The sequence below is a fragment of the Eleutherodactylus coqui genome, chromosome 6 (assembly GCF_035609145.1).
Source record: "Eleutherodactylus coqui strain aEleCoq1 chromosome 6, aEleCoq1.hap1, whole genome shotgun sequence".
Taxonomy (NCBI): Eukaryota; Metazoa; Chordata; class Amphibia; order Anura; family Eleutherodactylidae; genus Eleutherodactylus; species Eleutherodactylus coqui.
Window position 1 is genome coordinate 119732178 of NC_089842.1, and position 22645 is coordinate 119754822.

Sequence of the window (22645 nt, forward strand, 5' to 3'; positions counted from 1 at the left end):
GGGGAGAGCGGGGAGGAACGGAGGGGAGATCTCTCTTTCCCTCTCTCTCCCTCTCTCCCACCCGCTATCCCCCCTGCAACTCACCTGTCACTCGGGCCGGCCACCGAATCCTTAGAGACGAGTGGGGAGATACTCGGCTAAGACACTACTCGCTCATCTCTAATAGTAACCAATCACAGCACAGCTTTTATTTTACCTCAGCAGAATAACAAATGAAGGCTGAGCTATGATTGGTTGCTATTGGCAGCAAAAAAAGCTAAATTTTACTTAAATCGGACCAGAACTGGGGATTTGCATGTGACACAAACAAACAGATTTTGTGTTTTAGATATAAGATGCCAAGCAAGCAAAGGACCTGTTTGGTCAGAAGGACAACAGCCGCACTTAAAGTAGTAGCCGTTCGAGTAGGTGCAGCACCAGAGCAAACTAACTCCCGACTGGAGACTCAACATACTCAACAAGCCGCCGCTCGACTTACTGAGATGCTGGAACAAACTAACGGCCCACTCGAGAATCAACGCAAGGATCATTGCATTTTCCCATTTTAAGTTAATACATGAACATAACATTAATCAGCATAGGTGTCCTTCGACATATTTATACATACATTCTGATGTCTTTGCTTACTTAAAATGTAAATCCAAAAGTTTGAATAAATACCCTAAAGTCTTGAGTTTTACAATAAGTCAGTGCTAACATAAGAGGAGCAGTTTATGATATCAGTCACCTATGGCTGTATATCTATCAGCTCTGGAGATATGTGACCTAATGGTAAAGTAGTGATCATGGCGAGCAGGGATGTTTCTGTGCTTCCTGTCACTCATCCCATTTAATAACAGTACAGTCAGACTCTCCTCATCTGGAAACCAAATGCACCAAATCTATAAAATATCGACTTATAGTTAGTGATCCTTTAAACTGCCTTGCCTTCTAGTCAATGATTAAAGGTACTTCCCTGTACCAGGTAGAAACATGATACTCCATTCCTAAAACTGAAAGTGCAAGTAAAGGACATGAGGTTAGAGGCACCTGAGAAGTAACTTTCTGTACATACTGCGTCGTGAACATATAGAAAAGTCGAGAAAACCTACAAAGCCAACAAAACCCTCTACTTCCAGCCAATGGTGAGTAGATGAAGCAACCAATCAAGAAGCAGTAGGATAGTTTAAATGTTTTCTATGGCTATGACACTGTACTGCAGCAGTGAAAAGGTTAATGCTAATGTTCCTTGTACCTGATTGTGTTTGCATAAGAATATTAAGGCTTGGGCTCATGATAGGGGTTGTGTGACCAAAGATCACTATGCAGCACTGCCATTGAACTCAATGCAGTCGCAGTGTTACTGTGACCGGGATGTCAGTCAGAAAAAAAAAAATCAAACCTGGTTGGATTTTTTGCAATTTCGACAGCAACCTGTAACTCACACTAAGACTCCATTGAGTACAGTGATGTTGCAGTATTACATAGCGATCTTTGGTCACGTGACCACCATCACGGCCAAAGTCCCCATGTAGCCCTAAGCATAGATTTATGAAAATTACTCGTCAATCTCCGCCATGTGGCTGTGGTTTGCTGTATATCTGCAGAGCACATAATAAAATGTCAAGATCTGTGCTTGCTAGCACTGAATAGCGGCATTGTTAATTACCTTTCAGAGCTAATTTGTCTGACATCTGAGGGCTTGCTAGAATTGTATACGGTCTAGACAATCTACTGTTAGCCTGGACTCTAGACTAACTAACATATTTCAACTGGACGGATACATTGTAACAAACTACCCAGAGAGGAAAAATATTTGTGCTGCTGATGGGCTCAGCTGATAGAGAATTACACTTGTAGGAAACCCTCAGTAGCAATCTAGGACAGGTTTTCAGTCTCTGACTGTAAACAGTATGTCTATATTTACCGACAGCAAGCAGAGATCTAGAAAAGACTATACAGGTCAAATACAACATTTGGTATTGCCCTTGAAGACTGACGTGAATTTCCATTACAACAGGTTATGTATGTGTATTTATAGTGACACACATTGTATCTTTTGCTAAGATATTGGAGTGTCTTGTGCCAAAGTCCCAATTTTCTGTCACAGGATACAATTCTTTAATAAAGGATGTAACTTTGTCGGCACAGATTAATATTTTGTGGCATACATCTTCTGTCACAGAAGTTTCCTGTTAAGCACGGTATTGTATTCTTTGCCGGAATGGTTAACAAACTTTGAACCTGCAGATTACTTTTCCGATAAAGCAAAGGTAAGATAAAGAATAATTCCCTCATCAATTAAATAATATATACACATAGATGAAAAGGTGCTACAGTACATGCAAGAACCAAAGTGAAGTCCTTCTCCTGGTAGTGGCTGATGCCACGTCAAACCTGGTGCTTGATTGCCCCTCCTCACCTTTCCATCACTTGCAGGAGAGAAGGGTGTCTTTACTTTTGGGTTTATTTCTAAACATTGCATGCCCCAGGAGGTGGTAGTAACATAGTAACATAGTTTGTTAGGCCGAATGAAGACAATGTCCATCTAGTCCAGCCTTTTATCCTCCTGTGTTGATCCAGAGGAAGGCAAAAAAAAACCAAGAGCAGAAGCCAATTAGCCCTTTTGGGGAAAAAATTCCTTCCCGACTCCATAATGGCAATCAGACTAATCCCTGGATCAACCCCTAATAGTTCCTACCTGCCTGTATACCCGGATTAACAATTAACCTAAGATTTATAACCTATAATATCCTTCCTCTCCAGAAAGACATCAAGTCCCCTTTTAAATTCCTCTGTCAGGTTGACACCACACATTGGGAAAAGGAATGGGTCAGCCTGAGTTGGGTCTTATTCTCCAAGGTCCCCAGATAAGCTGAAGTGGCTGCTTGTTTGGTAACCATGTCCCTATTCTGCAATTTAGCAGTTTATGCACTGTCACACCCGGAAAACACCTAAACATTTCTAAAGAATTATCATTATAAAACCGGTAGATATTGAACTTCCCTCAGTTATCATGTTAGCAGCAGCATACAAATGTATGTTTTTGTATCATCAGGTATAGAACGAGGGTTTCTGGGCTGACATGGAGACATCAGCAAACGGATCTCACCCAAACCCTTCAGAAAACAATCCACTAAACAACATAAATAATGGAGATGTGCAGCAGTCACCGGAGAAAAACCAAAGTTCTCTGAAAATATTTGACAGTCTTAGAATCAGTAAAAGAAATCTCAAGAAACCAAGTGATGTAAACCTAAGTTCTCCGAAAAAAGAGGAGTCGCCTCTCAAAAAAAATCAGAATGTGACATCTAGTAAAGTATTCTTAAAAAGCCAGTCCAGCACAGAGGAACCTGAATCTCAAGAGAAGATAGAACCTTTTGGGTCCTTGATGTCTAGACTAAGCAAGAGGAGCCCAAACAAAGTGGAGAAAAAGGAAGATCTCAGCAGTCCAGAAAGTAAAGTTCAACTTGAAGGAACTGGTTCTTTGGTGGACAAATTGAGAAGAAGTATAAGGGGGAAGAAGAAAATAGACATTAATGAGACTGAGAAAAACTCGATACCAGAGGAACCAAAACAGGACGACAAGGAGGAACATGAGATGTTGTCAGGTAAGATGGACCTATAAATCTCTAGTGTCAGGCTTTACTGCCAGAACTTGTTTAGGTGTAGTGATATATGAATACAGATCGATAAAAATCATCAGCTTGCTTGCTAATAGTTCGGTTTAAACATTAATCATTCAGTCATTCTCAGTGACTAGTATAGTGAACTAAATGATCCTGTTAAAAAAAAACTAAATTCTTGATGCCAATAGTGCTCAATAGTTTTCATAGCCAACAGCTGAAAAGCTATGTGCAGGGGGTCTAAGAACCACATGTGGCTCCTGAGCCGCTAGTTGGGGAACACTCATCTAAAGAATAGGGAGATACTTTAGGGCTTGAATTACTTATTTTCAGCTGCTGATGTTTTGCTCCACAATAATGGAGGAGACGATGACCTTTGTGTCTCATGTACTCAAGACTCACTGTAGACCAGTGTTTCCCAAACTCCAGTCCTTATGAACCCCCAACAGGTCATGTTTTCAGGATCTCCTATAGTATGAACCCCTGTGGCAATGTCTGAGGCACTGAGAATAATTACATTACCTGTGCAACACTGAGGAAATCCTGAAAACATGACCTGTTGGCGGCCCTGAGGACTGGAGTTGGGGAACACTGCTGTAGACTAAGGAACCTGTTACACAGGATGATTGTCGGCACTTAAGCAATAATCGTTCTTGTGCATTCACACAGAAGCAATGATCACTTAGTGAATGGAGGTGGAGTGGGCTGGAGATCACTTCCGCCTGGCCGCCTCCATTCACAGTAACAGACATTTGTTCATAGATGCGCAACTGCTAGTTTGCACAAATCCATCTTTGTTTATTTTTATGCCTGCTGAAACTGAATGACAAATGATAAGCAAATGAATTATCGTTTGTCGTTCATTTGCTGGCAGCATGCACACTGAACGATTATTCAGATTCCTGCGATCCAGCGAGAATCTGATCATAATTGTTCCATATAAAAGGGCCCTTAGACTAAGCAGCGGGACTTAGGGGGTGGTCCTAGATTAGTAAAACATAGCTAGTTAAGGCCCTTTTAGACGGGACGAATGTCAGGCAAACGATGCCTGACGCATCCCAGCACATACCAGCTCCCGTGTACCTGCACAGGAGCTAGTATCACTGGCTCACAGCAGGGAGGCTGCAGGAGATTTCTCTCCATCTCTCTCCATTGACTTAACATAGCGGCTGTTCAGTACTGAACGGCCGCTATTTACACTGAATGATCAGCTTATCATAAAGGATGTTATGCAGCATAAACAATAGATGATCAGCTGATCGTTGATCGTTCAGTGTAAATAGCAGCCGTTCAGTACTGAACGGCCGCTATGTTAAGTCAATGGAGAGGGGCATGGGAGCTAGAGAGAGAAATCTCCTGCAGTCGCCTCGCCCCCTGCTGGCCGCTCTACGAGCGAGCTAGCACTACTAGCTCCCGTACAGGAGCATGTGAGCGAGGATACACGGGGACGAGTGTCGGGCATTGTTAAATGGACCCTTAATCCTAAAAACAATGCTGTGCCTGTCTACAGGTTGTGTGAAGTACTGTAGCTAAGTCCTATTTATTGTAATAAAGCAGCCATGTTTTTCTGGTCATGGAGAAACCCTATATTAGTACAAGTATTCCGTAATTGTAGCTAAGACTATGTAGCTATGTAGTCCCAGTACCAAAAGCTGAGTATATCCTGCTTAGGATTAAGACATATACAGGAGCAGAAATATTTTCCCCCATGCTGAATTCAATCTTTTAAGAGTGTAGATTTAGTCTATTATTATCCAGTATTTATATAGACAGTATTTAGCTGAAATTACCACTCTTACTGAATTGTGACTTGTAATCTTGAAGATGGTCGCATTTTTCGCATTGCATTTGGGATACCAACATCCAATCATCTTATACAGAAAATACATTTATGTATTGTTTTGCACATGTACAGAGACTTAAATACACATATCAGAGGGAGACAGAGGGAAGAGGGGGCCCCATAGCACAAATATAATAGGAGCCCAAACAGGCTCATTCTTTCTGGCTTCCATATTCCAGTATGCCACAGGAGACCTTGATTTCTTTGTCTCATCTTACTTTCCTTTTATTACTAATGTAGCATCTATGGAAGAACACCTTGACAATGGCAATAAGAGAAACTCCACAGACCCCGTTTCTACAATATGTAGTGCCTCTATTGCTCATATGCACTCAAAATAAAATCTTCTGTACAGTAGATAGTTCTCCTTTGTTACAAATGACCATACATTCGTGTGTATGCTGCAGCTCCTTTTTGGCACAATTAGACTTGCCAATGGACAATCATGTATGGAGGAAGCCACATTTAGGGCTCAGTCACACGGGCATTTTTTGGTCCGATTTGCAGACGCACTTGCGATCTGCAGATATATAGACCTAATGCATAGCAATGGGATCGGTCACATGGCCGTTTTTGATGCGGATGTGCCGATGATTATATGACACAACGATTCGCAGAACGCATGTAACTGCGTTCTGCGCAAATCAGTGTCCTTGTATATGCGCTCAATGGGGCCGGCGGCAGCAGCGCCGACCCCATTGAGAACATATACTAAAGATCGTTCTCCTCTGCCACAGCTGAGCACTGTGACCAATCAGACGCAGCTCTCAGCTGTCATTCAATAGCTGAGAGCTGCCTCTGATTGGTCACATCTGCATCAAAAACGGCCACGTGACCGATCCCATTGCTATGCATTGGGTCTATATATCTGCAGATCGCAAGCGCATCTGCAAATCGGACCAAAAAATGCCCGTGTGACTGAGCCCTAAATGTGGCTTCCTCCATACATGATTGTCCATTGGCAAGTCTAATTGTGCCAAAAAGGTGAGTATATATATTTTTTTACACTTTTTTTGCATGGTTTTCAGGGAAGGGCTTATATTTTAAGCCCTTCCCCGAAAATTAATACAGCGCTTGCCGGCAGCCCATTGCTTTCAATGGAGCCAGCTGTATTGCTGGCTCCATTGAATTCAATGGGCGAACATCGTTCTTCTCTGCCACAGCATGGTGTCCCCACTTGCCTTCTGCATCCAGCTGTTCCCAGCTCCTAGCGCCCGGCTATCAGACAGCTGAGCGCTCACAGTGGAGGATGCAGAAGACAAGCAGGGTGTCCCCGCTTATCTTCTGCATCCAGATGTTTTTTCTACGGAGCGTCCGGCTGTTATACAGCCGAGTGCTCTGTGCTGGGTATGGAGAACAGAGCTGGACTGCTCTGTTCTTCATACTCAGCCCATTATCAGGGAGCGGGATACAGCTGAAACAATAGTATCAGCTGTATCCCGCTGTGAATCCCTGATAAGGCTCATCGTTGTCTCTCAGCATGCTGAAAGACAACGATGAGCGACGGGATAACGAAAACTGCATGATGTCAGTGCAGTTACACACAACGATTATCGCTCAAAAGAAGCTATCTTTTGAGCGACTTCTGAGCGAATTTTGAGCGATAATCGTTGTGTCTAAATGGGCCTTTACCAGTGGCACATGATCAATAGGAGAGGAAATAATTAGCCCTAATGATGTCCTGTTCAATTAATCCCCATATCCAGGGGCGTAAATATAGGGGATACAGAGAATGCAGTTGCACTTGGGGCCACAAGCCTTAGGGGGCCCATAAGGCCTCTCTTCTCCATATAGGGAGCCCAGTACTATAAATAAAGCATTATATTTGGGGGCCCTGTTACAGATTTTGCATTGGGGCCCAGAAGCTTCAAGTTACGTCTCTGCCCATATCCATTACGGAATTTTCACCCTACAGTATCTACAACATTATAAAAGAAATAGACAAGGCCAAGAGTCAGTTTCCTGGTCTGGCAAAAGGTATGAGATATTTCTGCTGACAGGGAGTTCATATGCCGGAATCTACTAACATTACCCACTTATGCTATCTAACTAAACTAATGGTCTATTATATTGGGCTATGATTATTCCTACCTAATGCCTCTTTCTCTTCACATTTTGTTTTGAGCTCTTGGTTTCCATGACTTGCTTGGATCTTGTCTGGGACCTTGGCTACAAGTTAACAAATGGAGTTATTTACACATACTTTGCATTCCACTCATGTAGAAACTGTTATACAAGTCTATTAAAACCACGGCCCTCCCTTATTAAAAAACAATTTAAAGAAGTTAAAAACTTCACAAAAAGCTGGCATTAAAATTCACCTTTAAAAAATACTTTTATTGATATGGCAGCAAGTCTCAAAACCATCATCAATAACTAAGCACAATAAGTAGTCACATTGCCTCTTCATTAAAAATAGTATGTTATATAAAGGTTTTCTATTTTTAATATGCAAAATGTCACACATTACTATAATATGCCCCTCTATGTATGGGAATATACAATAATATAGTATATCCTGTATTACATATATTTCATTTACCATGCAAAAGTTTATAAGCTATCTTATACAGTATGTAAAATGTGAATATTCTTTCTACTAGTGATGGAAATAAATTCTCTTATCCTAAACCAAGATCTTAAGGCAGCTTTTGAAAATATAAAATTAATGGAAAACAAACTTCTTGAGGAATGTAGCACCAACGACTTTCATGAAAATGTAACAGAGTACACCATACGGGGAAAAGATGTGGACTTGTTGTATGGATCCTTATTCAACATGATAAGGTCCATTGTAAAGGATTCTCTTGGCCAAGACCACGTGGATGAAGCAATGATCTCGTCCGCAGTCTATGTTATTAATAAAGAAGCAGAAAGCTATAGAAGTCCACAAGTGACCCCAGCAAATTCAGAAATTTCCTTTCTCGGTCAATCCCGAAGGTGGAAAAAGTTATGGAAAGAAGCGGTGCAAGACAGTGTAAACAAACGCATAGAGTCGGTGAGACTGGACAGAGAGGAGGGAGAGAGTGGTTGGCTTGCTAAACACTTGGAGAGTCTTAAGTCAATTACTGTGGAAGACTTGAAAAAAGTGAAAAAGTGCCTGAGTTCCCTCTACTCTGAGGACTACAATGTGTGTGGAACCTATGTGAGAAGTTTTCAAGAAGCTATAGCCTCACACCTACACAAGAATGTGATACCTGTGGCCTTGAAGTTCAGTCAACTGTACTGTCTACTGGATTGGATAATGAACCAATACAGAAGGTAGGACACAATAATGTAAAATATAACAGTGTATTAATATAACACAGGGGATTTCTGAAAAACAAAAAATAGACAATAACGTCTTCTGACATAGAGTATACTGTACAATGATACTCCAGTTGAGAAAGATCAAGGTGTTAAAGGCAAGAAGTAACAGGTACATAGGCAGCAGTTCCTCCAGGGACCTGGTGATTCAGAAGGCCCGATGACCCTTCCACCCTCTAAGGAGACACTAATATTGTAAATGACACATGGTATGTGGGTCTGTTCTACAGATTTTGCATGGGGCCCAGGAGCTTTAACTAATGCCTCTGGTATCGGGGGTCGATTTTCTGTAACCATTTCCAGAAGGTCTGGATATTTTTTATCTTGGACTGGGGTTGGTATTAGAGGAAAGTGCCATTTTCCACCAGCCTGTAGTTTCTCTTTCCCACCCTGCCAATCTTCGTAAATGTTCAGAAACTACCTTAATCACCCAAAAATCTTTCTAATATAAACAGCAAGGCCGGGCGCACACAACCGTATTGTAAAGCGCTGCCTAACAATCGCAGCGTTTTGCTTGCGTATGGAGTCACGTATCCCTGCGTATTGTTGCGTTTTTGCTCGCATATACCTGTGCATGTGCAGCGTATTTTACGTATGCTGTCATGCACTACTTTTTAAAAACTTTCTTCTAATGTCTCCTAGCAACATGCAAAAAAATGCCATATATATGCAAAGTTATTGCATATTCATTGCGTTCTGAAAGCACCCATAGAGAACAATAGGGCTGTATATGACAAACAGCAAGGCTATGTTCACATCTGTGTTGGAGGCTCTGTTCTGTCCAAAAATCATGGATAAAATAGTGCAGCATGCCGTGCTATTTCGTCCAGGGAAATGCTGGACAACCTAACAGAAGCTTGACAGACTGCTTTATTATAGTCTGTGGAATTTGTCTGGCGTCGCTCAGTTCCATCATAAGTCGCTTCTGTTTACTGCAGGATTTACTTTTTTCTGTTTCTAGAACAGAAGAATGGAAACCCGAATGCAGATGTGAACAGAGCCTAAAGCAGGTGTATAGTCAGGACCTGATCATATTTCTGAGTATGACATGAGGGCAATATAAGAGGTAACTGCAGTCAGAGTGTACAGGGGTAATTAATATGTACGGGATAGTTGGTTAGAGCTAGCAGGTTAGGTTGTATATTAATATAGTATAATATAGAAAAACAAATACATGGCTCAGACATAATATAGCATAACTCACCTCTACCTTCTCTGAGCTCTTTCTTATCTTACGTATTTTTAAAAACTTCCATCAATCCTGAAATGTTCTAAATTCCAGCTCTAGAAGCAGAGTTTTGAAAATTCAAAGTAAAATTCATTGGATTCTTCTAACTCAAGATAAAAAAAATCAGGTAGATATGATATTTTTATTTGAAGTCATACAATAAGCATGGCTGAACAGAGTTCTTAGTAATGTAATCGGACTCAAGAATTTATATTTACAGGGGATGGTTGTATTATGTAAACTAAGAGCTGTCTTATTTTTCCACTACAAAGGACGCCAAATCTTGTGGCCTCCCCATCATGGAATGTGACACTCGCTACCAGTTACTCTTCTGGAGTAAATGCTTACTGGTCTGAGCAGGCTCGGGGGTGGGGGGGGGGGGCGGGGGGAGAGTGAGAGAGATCTCTCTCTCCCCCTGCCGCCCGCTGCTCACCCCTGCCGCCCCCCCCCCAAGCACGCTCGGACCAGTAAGCAGTTACTCAAGAAGAACGATGCTCGCCCGAGTAACTGCTGTATCCGAGCGTGCTCGCTCATCTCTACAATTTATTAAGTTATGACATTGATAAATTAATCTTTTCCTAATTTTTGTAGGCTAGCAGCACTGCTAAGATCGCAAGACTGTATCATAAACTGTATCTTTATAGGGTCAAATCTCCAGGTTGAGAACTCCATGTCCTCTGCTTTTCATCGCACAAGTGTACAGAGTAACATAATCAAATTTTAGCTACCTACAGTTAACACTAGGGGGAGCCCTTCACACAAGAGCTGAATATCAACTGTATAAATACATATGTAAGGAGCCCCCCCTAGTGGCAACTACCAGAATATATCATTTAAAGGGATATTCCCGTAATCATGTTTTATCCACAGGATAGATGATAAAACTCTAATCAGTGGATCTCCAAGAACAGGGGTCCCATGCCCCCTTCCCCTCCTCACTGCACGTGTCACACTGAGGAGACATTTGAATGGAGTAGCGATCAAGCATGTGTGGTGCCACCCCATTCATTTCAATGGGGCAGTTGGAAATAGTCAAGTACAAGAGGTTTTTCTATATCTGTGGCTCTCATAAAAGAATGAAGTAAACACTAATGTTCTATTATGTTCACTACCCTATCTCTTCACTGTCCTCCCCAAAATTTTGGGAAGCCCAATACCAGGCTGTTCTTTCTTACGCTCATGGCAACCAGGCGCCTCATTGCTATCTTCTGGAAATGTACTGTCCTAGTATTGTACTTTTCTAGTATTCACCTGTACAACTGCATGAAGGGTATATGCTCTATGGAATACCTGATAGCTTCAATCCACAGCACATTAAAGAAGTTCTACGTTATATGGTCTCCATGGGACTCTTACACTTCTACTATGCTCTTATAATGAATTCCTCCAGTCACGTCCATTTAGGACGTGCTGGAACCGTAACCCGCAGATCTCGCACATAAACACACAAACTGTGTCAAAACAATAATAAACTAAAACATGGGAACTCTTTCCCTATCTAAATAACCTTAGGGATAGGGACCTGACTACATGCAGGCAATTTGCCCTGACAAGGACATACCTGACCTCGTACCTCAATTTTTACTTAACCCTACAAGGGACAGGAGAATAACATAAGAAACACAAAAGGAAAGAAACACAAACTTATCTTTGCGATGCAGCAGGCAAATGATAGGTCCAGGACCAAGCTCTGACTAGGACCACAGTCAGAGCTAGACTGAAGATTCAATGGCAATTCATTCCAGCCTCAGCTAGACTGAATAGCCGTGACAATTACCCTCAGGTGCGACTAAGCATGTCGCACCTAATACGACAGCCACCAGGTCCAGAAGATGGAGAATCACCCGCAAAACCTGCACCAGACTATCAGCATGGCACCAATACAAAAACCACTGCAACACCTCCCTTAGAGGTCAATTCTGTCCCTTCCCCACGAAACTGTGCAACCATAACTCGGTTTCTCTTCCTTGGTTTTGTTTGTTTTTCCTTGTTTGTTGTTTATTAGGTGCATGTTGCACCTTCTTTATATATAATTTACTAAATTCTGAGCAGAATGTAAGTGCTCAGCTATTACCCTCTGCACCAAATAGCTTATCTCCTATTGGTCATCCCGGGTATGGAGTGGTACCATACATGCTTGGTTGCCACTCCATTCAAATGTTTTCACACTGCAGGGAGTGCAATGAGTAGTAGAAGGGCACAAGGAACTCCATTCTTGGGATTGATGGAGGTCTTAGCAGTGAGTCCCTCCCTCCCCTACCCGATCAGAGTTTTATCACCTATCGTTTGGCTAGGTGATAAAAAAAAAGATTCTGGGAATACCCCTTTAACTATATGATGAGAAGCTGGAGATTCAGAGCTCTATAAGACAAAACTGAGCTTCATCCCCTATAAAGAGAAATAGTGCAATTTGGCTTTGAGTTCCCATAATGCACTGTGCCCATTTGCCATGCACCAACATATTCTCACACATACTTGACCTTTTTAGAGTATGGTGGCCCAGAGTTGATGGGGGCCCTCCATAAGTATGCATGTGTTTGTCTTGTGCCTTTGTGTTTGGGTTAACGTCTAGGTTATGTCTGGAAAATGTATCTTGTTGTGTGTCACGTGATCATGGTTTTATTTATATATATATATATATATATATATATATATATTTGCAAGGTGAATGCAAGTCAGTCTAAGTTAGCCTAAGTTAGTCTAAGTGAGTCTAAGGGAGAGTGCAAAGAGAGTTTTGCCAAGGGTCTTCTTGCCAAGACAAGCCTACAAGAGTCTGAGTTGGAGTCTGTGAAAGAGTAAGCTCTTTAGTGAGTAGGAGAGACTGTGCCTCGTCTTACGAGGAGCCCCTTGATAGAAGAGGCTGAACGATGGCCTGATGTGTGCCCTGGGCCCAATCCATCCAGGCCTCCTTGGTTTTAATATGGAGGACTGAGAGAGTGACAGGAACTGCCAGGCAGCGCTGAATGCTACTTACAAACGTGAGTGTTGACCAGTAGAGAGCTGGAGAGAGAAAGAGAGTAGCCAGGAACAGAACCCCACAGATAACTGGGACTGTGGATTTGTCTGTTATCCTGTGAAACCTCCCTGTCACACCACTATTATGTCTGCACCGGTGTCCTGCTGGCGTGTGTAAAGTTTTGGACTGTAATAGTTTATTGGAGTAAACGAGCTCTACCGACTGTTCCTGATTCTGCTCAAGTAAGTTATCCCTGCGTGTGGACTATTTATTTCCTAACTTCTGGATTCACCGCAGAGGATGGAACATTGGTGTCACGAGTGACAAGGACCAAACTAGGTTTTCCCACGTGAAACTTCCCCAGCAGTAACTTGGACGGGTCCCATGCTTTCCCCAGAGGAGGAGATGGTAGAGCCCCGTGACAAGGCCGCAATCTACCCTGCTATCTCCTCGGCTGTGGGGCCGCTCCTCGAACGCTGCAACAGCACCCCCCTTGGGCCTTATTCACATGACCACATATACGCAGCAAATATTGCGACCATCTGAAGCATTGGAATCCAGCGATTTTTAGCTGCGTAAAAAATTGCGCTGGCAAAAATAGCACATTCGTGACCGGTTTCGGTTGCCCATTTTATATGCTGCATCCAAAGATAGGTATTGCCCTATCTTTTGCCGAGATACGCTGGAAGCTCCCATAGACTCCTATGGGACCTGAAAAAAAAAGGAAGGGGGAGGGAGTTTAGCTGCGTCCAGCGCTGAGAAAAGAAGACAGCTGGCTCTATTCAAGCATTAGCAGTCATTCCGAGGATTTCTGCCGATCAAGGGATTTCCACACTACAGCGTATTTGTACGCGTTTAAAGATCACTATTCTTCATTCATGCGATTTTACAGTGCGTACGGGCGACCATAAAAATGCATACGGCCATGTGAAAGGGCATTTAGGCTCTTGGGCCAGCGTGTGCCACTGGAAATAGCAGATTCACAAATTATATCACCTGTTGCACTAAAATCCTACATGGAATGTATGAAAAGAGCCTGAGGGGTATTCAGTGTGTGTGGGGGCTCCGTTATGTTTCAGCCATTATTTTAATTTCAGATCTTTTTGTGGCTGCATTAATTTCTTGTTTTCCCATTGCAGCAACAAATAACACAAAGGTTGGGTAACGCTGCTAATCCTACGCACTGTGACTAATTACTCAGCCGAGGTACCTCGTGTTCTACAAATAAAGCAATTTTCCTGAACACTTGACTTGTTTTTCATGCAGTTACCAGTTTGTGCTTGGTGTCAGTGCCGTGATGTCACCCACCATTGTGGGAGTCTGGGTACAGAATAATGTATATACTTTCTATATATGCTCAGTATATATATATTACATACAGATATGTGTGTGTGTGTGGTGGCAGACAAAAAGGGTCTATAAATATCAGAGCAATGAATCAGGAGGTCTGTGCACATAATTGGTTGCCAAACCTATAAATCGCAACAGATGATTAATATTATACTCCATATGTACTATTTTAATTTCTGCCCTGCTGTACAATGCTATTTGAGAAGAGCAGGCCCTTTAGCACTTTTCATCCTGAGTTTCCTAGTTTATGAATAGAATGCTGGAGCTACAGTATAGACTGACACCTAAAGGGCTTTATGAAAAAATCTAGAAACAGCACCACTTTTATTCATGCTTGTATCCAGTATTGCAGTATTGTATCCCTATTCACTTGTTGTTTGATTCACACAGGGCAGTTTTGACAATTTTTTTTCATGTATTTAAGCAAAACTAAGAGTGGATCCAATATAGAAGTATAAAGACTGTTTTCTTACCCAATATGGGTTTTGGATAAAAAAAAAAAAAATCATGGAAACTGCATTTAAAATGCACAGTGTGAATAAAGGCTACGCGTCAATGTTCACTGCCATTCCATTCATCAACCAGGTAGCTCAGGATGAAAAGCGAGCAGTAAAGCCAAAAGCTAGATCCTCAAAGGAGTTGGTTATTTGCATACCTGATGTCACAAGGACATGACGGAGTGACATAGCTTGTAGCTTCTGGACCTCAATGGTATATACACTTTTGCAACCATGTTCCTATTGCTGCAATGTACCTAAGATAAAAATGGCCTTCATTAAAAGGATATTTCAGGACTGACGTATTGATGACCTATCCTTAAGACAGATCATCAGTATCAGATCTGTAGGGGTCTGACTCCCGCCATCCTCACTAATCAACTGTGTAGCAATCGTGCATGGAATGGCACCTCAGTCCTATGCTTCTTGAATGATATTGAGCTGCATTAAGACCATGTGAGCAATGAATGCGACGCCGCAGGCCAAGCAGGAGGTTGCAGCACTTACTCGAGAGCCTTGACTTTTTGAAACAGTTGATCGACGAAGTTTTTGCGGCACTGACAGCATGCACCCGAGCGACGGACCCCGGACGATCAACTCTTGATGACCTATCCTGTGGATAGGTCATCAATGGTATTTTCTACTGCTCTCCTCCCTCACAAACACAAATCCTGGACATCTGTTTGTAGCATCTTCAGACTCCTCCTCCCTGCTGTAAGTATACTGTGTAAGGAAAATAGGGGAGGAGTCAGGTGATGCTGCATACAGACCTGCGCTGTCCAGGACTAGTGGTTGTGGGCAGTTACTGCAGCTGCTGCTGAGCTAAGTTGTGATACTGAAGCAGAGGCCTGGCGGTGGCACCAGGGGACACTATTAAGTGGGACTAGAAAGGGGCCATATAAATATTAAAGTTAAGTGGGGCCACAAGGAGGGGAACTGTAGATAAGTGGGGTCATAGAACAGGCAATATAACTGAGTGGGGCTACATTGGGGACATTATAAACTAAATGGGGCCAAAGAAGTCATACTTTAGTAAGTGGGGCCACAGAAGGAGTACTATAGGGAGGTTCTGAGAGGTTCATTGGGGATAGCACCACAGAGACAAGTCATGGCTATAATCAATATCACCGTGTTGCAGAGGCGTAACTTGAACCTGTTGGGCTGCAATGCAAAATCTGTATTAGGGCCCCTATTTATAGCACTTTATGAGGGACACAAAGAGCGTGGCTTAGTATAAATGGGAGCATGGTGGCCTGATGTAAAAAAAATGCTGCCCTTTTTTTATTGCTTGAAATTTGGGAGGCGCTCAGATCCTTCCTTAATATCTGTGGATTGGATGTGATTACACTGAAGTAACTTCAAGAAATGTTTAATCTGCTTGTGTCACACTCATTATCGCTCTATACGACGGTGCGCAGTAACGACATGCAGCCTCATGTGCTGCATTAAGTGCCTTTCTCCATACCTGTAATCAAAGCCCTGGGCCATTCAACATTTATGACCTACAACCGGGAGGAAAGTACATTTAACAGCATGGCACTATATTAGGTGTATATGCAGGAACCTTAAGAGCGCACTTCCCGTATTGGTTAGTAGTCCCTCTTAGAATGTGACCCCGAACGGTTGCCATGGCAACAGATCTGCCTCCATCTCTGACTATCTGATATCTCAAGAGGATAATACAGTGATGTTAAAATCAATTTACTTAAAGAGCACATCTGAGATATGACTAGAAAGCATCGGGAAACTGAAGCAACATTGCCCATTAAAATAAAAAAATCACATGTAAATAAAATATTTTGAGTTGGATTTTTCTGTTGTACCTGGTCCTGAGAAAGTTGGGTGGCGACCAGTATGGCCGCCGTGCCGTTCGTCTCCTGGAATGGTGGTCTCTAACCTGTGCTGCTGGGAGTTGTCGTTTTGTAAAACAGCTATAGGCTCACAAATTAAAGACCAACGTCCTCGAAAGATGATCACCCAACTTTTCCAATTCCTCATTGATACATCCATGGTATCCTATCATTACATAATAAATATGGTCTGCCACTCGGGACTCTAGAAAAGCTTGATGACAACCTTTGTGGGTGCTAGAGCAGAAACCCTAGCAATCAGAGATAGACCTTGAAGCTCCTGGGCTCCATTGCAAAAGGGCCTGGGTGTGACCTCTGCACCAGTTACAGCTGCGCCCCCGCTGTTGGTTGTCACCCGGCTTTTCCTTAAACAGGCACAGAGAACCCCTACAGAACATAATATAACAAATTATTGTTGTCTATTCAACTTTTGCAGTGAGACATTTATGGGCGATCCTGAATTTCAAGCAGAAGTTAACCCTTTAAATCTCCGCCCGCTAGTAGATGGAGAGTGTCTAGAAAAACTGAAAAAAGATTATAATCAAGCTCTGCAGGTAATGTTTTATAATAATTATGCTCTTACACCATGCAGATTGGGGTTGGTCAGGATTAGAAAACATAGCAGCTTTCTTCCAAAAACAGCACCACATCTGCTCATGGGTTGTTTGTGGTATTGCAGCTCAGGTCCCTTCACTTCAATGTCACTGAGCTACAGAATCAGATGCAACTCCTGAACATGTTTGGCGCTGTTTTTGGGAGAAAATAGACGTTAAAATCCTTATGTGATGGCTCCATGATCTGATGAAAGGAGAGGTAGGTTTCAGACTCCAACAGACAATGCAGCTGCAGGAGTCATGGATCAGAGCTGGGTCATATATGGGTATTCCTGAGCAGGCTGTTATAATAACTCCCATAAGTCTGGGCAGGTCGTTTCCACAACTTCCATAAACTTCTACCATAGACTTTTCATAACTACCCTTGACCTCTATAGGAGTTAGGGTAACAGGTAGCCCAACCTGCCTTAGCCAGTATTTTCAGAATGCATTAATAGGTGTTGCCTAAAGCAGACAACCCCTTTGTTGGCTCTATTTCAACCCGCCCCTGTCCTCAGAAGAGAATCCCCTTTCTGCACCTTAAAAGATGCATTTAGGGGGACGTGAGGAGATCATAGGGCCACATAGGAAAACTCAAAATTGACCCGACCCCCCCGCTGGACGCTTCATAAAATATGATAACATCTGTTTTTAGGTCCAAAGTTTTGAACTTATTAATATCATAATATATCTCTGTGGAGGTCCAGGCTTTTAAATCTCCAGCTTCCCTTCACACAGTAATAGAATTTGACAATAAAATTTCTGATGTCTGCAGCCACCTCTAGGGGGCACTCATTTTATTTGAATTTAGGGTAGGGATACATAAATCGCAGTATAGCCAAGAAGAATCAAAATTCACTGGACTTCTTTTGATCGTTGGATCACAGTCCCAAAGAACCCCTTTGGATGTCATCACTCCTGTAGACCCGTGTCTACTAATAGACATGTCCAGATCTTTGGTCACATAGCATGTGGCGTGGTCCAGTGCTAGGTCCCCTTTCACTATGAGCCACCCCTAGTAGCTACACCAATGTGTCCTTTGATGTTTCATCAGCATGGTCATCCAGTTTTGACCATCTCAGAGGACAATAGTCTTATATTGACTACAACTCTTTGAACAAAATACTACACAACATCTACTTCTTCCTCATGAACAGCACATGACCATGCTTCCTTATCAACTTATGCAACACACAATGTGACATTCATAGATGTAAACTCGTCATTATTATTCTTAAATACTTCCTTTTAGGAAACAATTAGAATGTATCTGTCCAACATACTGGAAATGGAGAAGAGGAACTGGGAAAATGGAGAAGAGGTGGAAGAGCTGGTATTGACAGACAGCTGCCACTTACCCATTTACACCGACATCGAAGAGGTACATTTGCTGGCTGTAATTATTCTGATGCCCCTTGACTAAGGTTAAGTTAGGCCTTCACTGCTGTGTGCCTTTAAGCTGCCTTTGTGTGATCCAAGATTGAAAACTTCAAGACTTCAGTCAGTGTTGCCCAGTTCCCATTGATTTCCATTGAACTCAACCTCAACTCAAGTCCATGCCATCTTACTCTATAGACATGGTATATAATTGACCTGATGTTGTAGCAAACCTAGCCAAGACTTAAAGGAATGGTCAATTTAAAGGGCTGTTCCTGATGTATTCTAAAGGGAGCCAGTAATAATGTATCCTATCATCCTACCTTCTGAGCATCTACGATAAGAAACAAATTGGGTGGTGTGTCTGACCTTCAGACAATCCTTAGAAACTGATAGTGGATCATATTAAAATTTTTGGGAATGTATTTTCTGTAGGCTCATACTTATTCCCACTGACTATTTGCACATCTTTAGGGATATTTGGACCTACTTCCTTCCTGTATAGTCCATATCAGGGGCATAGCTAAAGGCTCATGGGTCCGGATGCAAAATTTTATCTTGGGGCCCCTCAACTTCTCTCAACCCTTAACGTAGAGGCATAACTTGAAGCTCCTGGGCCCCAATGCAAAACCTGTAACAGGGCCCCCAACTGTAATGCTTTATTCATAGTACTGAGGCTCTTGGGCCAGGGTGCAACTGCATTCCCTGCATTCCCTATAGTCATGCCAGTGGTCCATATAGAGAATGCAGCAGTGTTTGCGTGACTTACAACAGCTGCAATGAATGGGTGTTAATAGACACAAAAGTGTCCATAGACTAAAGCTACCTTCTCACGGGAAAACTGTTGGGTGAAATAGCGCCCGACAGCTGTCCAACAGAATTTTGCTCCTGTGCTGTCGCTCAGTGCCCTGTCGGGGCAGCTATTCACTGTTTCAAGCAGCATTTGTCCAATACTTGCCTTGTGTAAAAATACCTTAATGGAGTTTTCAGAAAAAAATAGATGTTATCAGAGAGTGGGAGGAAAGCTGCATACAGAACATGATTCTGCTATGTCCTCCTTTGATGATAATGAGATGGCTCTGCTGACTATGACCTGCTCTAATGATTATGCCCTTGTCTACTGAAAATATGACGACTCTACTGACAGTGCCCTTGTCTGCTGATATTAAGAATACTCTGTTCACTATGCCCTCCTCTAATGCTAATGAGATGACTCTGTTGAGTATGCCCTCTTCTAATGAGATAACTCTGCTGACTTTGTCCCAGTCTGCACAGCAAAGCTGCCAAGTGACCGGCAGAACACAGGTAATGTCACATTATTGTGTTGGCTCTAATGGCCAGCAAGAAAATTGAAAAATTCTGTATTTTTTAAATGGATAGTTATATAAAATATGAAAAATGATACCGTGTTGATAGATCCCTTTGAGTAGTGGTCCGGTACTAGCTGCTCACCTATGCCTGGCTAGGGGCTACCGAGCTGTTTTTAGGACCATTCATCCAGTTGTGTTATCATGCATAGAACTACTGTACCAGCCATCTTTTTATTTTGATCAGCGCAGATAACTTACGCTCCTGTAGGTTTTCTCTGGTACAAATATTTTGTCGCTCACCTTGTAGAATAAAGCACAACACGCGGTTATTGTTTTACTGCAACACTGTGACTCATATGGACGATGGGAGCATTTACAGCTGCTTCCTGGCAGAACGCGATAGATGGGGGATTGTGAAACTGCAATTTTAGATCTATTTGCATTTCAATGGCCGGTACGTTGTCATCACAATAGTGGATATGCAAGCGTACAAAGTGTTTTAATTGTCGGAGTCGAGGAATTTAAATATCCGACGCCAGATTTTTGCTTAACCCTCTCCATGCATTGCTGCGTTTAAGGGGGAACTGCACTAAAAAGAAAAGGCCTGTTTTCTTAAAGGGTGTGTATAGTGGTACAACTTCTGTTTTTAAATAATTCCCAACATCAAAAACTGAAGCCCCTTTGCAGGAGGTCTTGATTTAAAATGTCCTAACTTTCTGCGTGTTTTGCAGTCTACTGTGTGTATAAATGGTTACAGCCTACACACAAGTCATGCCTGTATTCCAACCCTTCCACTATCTGCAGGTTGTCAAGGAGAAGAGGCAGAGGAAGGGCAGTAATACAAAACTGCAGAATCAGAGTACAAAGTCTGTAACCATTGAGACATGTAGGCCTGTTTAGGAGCTGTATACACAAAACGGTAGAGTTTTAATCAGACTCACTTTACTTTATATGGGGCAATTGAAATGAAAAATGGTTGCAAAAATCTATAAATAATACTTTATAAATCAAGCTAAAATAAATATGTTTAGGGAAAATTCCACTCCATAAAAAGAAATTTGCTGGAGCCACAACTTTTTTTTAGTGATTCCCTCTCTAGCAGGCACCGTATGTGGCATATGAATTGTACTGTGCAAAGCTGCAATTTTGATACCCACATCCCAACAGCCCTAACAAAGGGGTCTACAGACAGAATATAGGCTGCCATAAATGCTTCATGCAGGGAAGTCCCAGGTATTGGAAGCATTAAAGCTTATAAGTTTCCCCTTTACTGCCCTAGACCACCAAGAACATTACCAGTAATGGGAATCGGTCAGCTCCTTTTAGCCACACAATCAAAACTTATGGGCTCATAAGAGCTACCATGCTTAGTTCAGGGATATAAGTCTTATACTTAGCTTGATCGCTGTTTCCCTGCAATGCATCAGTCATACTACTTAGCATATGCATAGACTGAGAGGACTATGTGTGCCATGTAGATCACAGTATGCATTACATTGGTGGCTTTGATAGCGCATGACAAGGAAAGGCGTGGAAGGTAAATATAAGGGCTCATTCAGAAGGCCGTAGGCGTGGAGATTGAAAAGCCGATGAAGGGGAAGGGATTCCCCGATTCAGGTGCAACTATGCTCCGTGCCACAGAGAGTAGATGCACCTACAGCAGTCTGAGTAAGCCATATGGGCTTAGAGTATCAACTACTATGAGGCCATAAGTTTGGTTTGTGGGGCTCAATGGGGTTGACAGACTCCCTTTGACCCTTTTTGCCCATGATTACCAAGGCCTTAACCATTAACCCCCTCACTTCCCTCGACCAAAATGCAATTTATCATTGACCTATTCACCTTCCTAGATCCTCATGCTATTTAATCATTGTGTGGTAGTATTATTTGGGCAATGTATGGCAGTATCGTGTGGGCATTGTATGGGAGTGTTATTTGGCACTATAGGGTAATACTTGTGTAGCAGTATTTCTGTAAAAAATGCATCTATATCTGTTATGTGTAGCAAGCATGGGTTCCATCTATCCAGCTATAAACTAACTTCCAGCTAAGTGGCACAAACACCACCAGTATCTTTTATGCTTTTTTTTGTAGATGATAGGAACTCATGTCAGAAACTCGGCAACACTATGTGATGAACTAGAGACTTCTGCCTCCAACGCCTGTGTAGAGGAACTGGGAATGTTCATCACAAGGTTTGTTACTAGACCCAAATAATAACATTTCCATTGGCTCCGGATTGTTCTTGTTCTCTTAGTCTCCATCAGTATTTCACCAGAGCAGCAGTTTGGGCCTCAGAGCTGCTCATCCTAGTGTAACTGGGGACGCAGATATACAAAGAATTCCTTACGCTAGCTTTCCTTATCCATGTCTGTAAATCTTGTGCATGTTACTTCCATCATGACTTACTCCTTCTGTGCCCATGTGGATTAGGGTATAAAGGAAATCCTCTAGATTTTCTGCAGTAGAGAATCTGCAGCATTTCTGCATCAAAGCTAGATCAAAATCTGTGCCACTGGTGCCGATTGTGACTAGAAATCAGCTGTGTATCTACAGCGCTGCCCTCACCTCAAAATAATTTGCGCTGTCAGCATCAAGAGCGCAGCACTGGCAATACTCCTTATCCACTGGCAGCTTCTAAAGCATGCCACGCCGCTGATCAGATTACACGGAAGTGGTATCACCTGACCAGTGGCGCGACGCTTACTGGCAGTTGTCGGGTGACAAGGT

General features: G+C 42.4%; 1 protein-coding gene across 1 annotated transcript in view; it reads left to right on the plus strand.

Annotated features, from left to right (window-relative positions):
• The first annotated feature begins 1017 nt into the window (after window positions 1-1017).
• Window positions 1018-22645, plus strand: part of EXOC3L4 (exocyst complex component 3 like 4) — a 63906-nt gene continuing 42278 nt past the window's right edge. The window contains exons 1-6 of the mRNA XM_066605732.1: window positions 1018-1124; window positions 3038-3590; window positions 8052-8709; window positions 17072-17189; window positions 18481-18609; window positions 22010-22110. Coding sequence (XP_066461829.1) covers window positions 3065-3590; window positions 8052-8709; window positions 17072-17189; window positions 18481-18609; window positions 22010-22110 — 1532 coding nt within the window. The 5' untranslated portion in view covers window positions 1018-1124; window positions 3038-3064. The remainder of the gene's footprint in view (window positions 1125-3037; window positions 3591-8051; window positions 8710-17071; window positions 17190-18480; window positions 18610-22009; window positions 22111-22645) is intronic.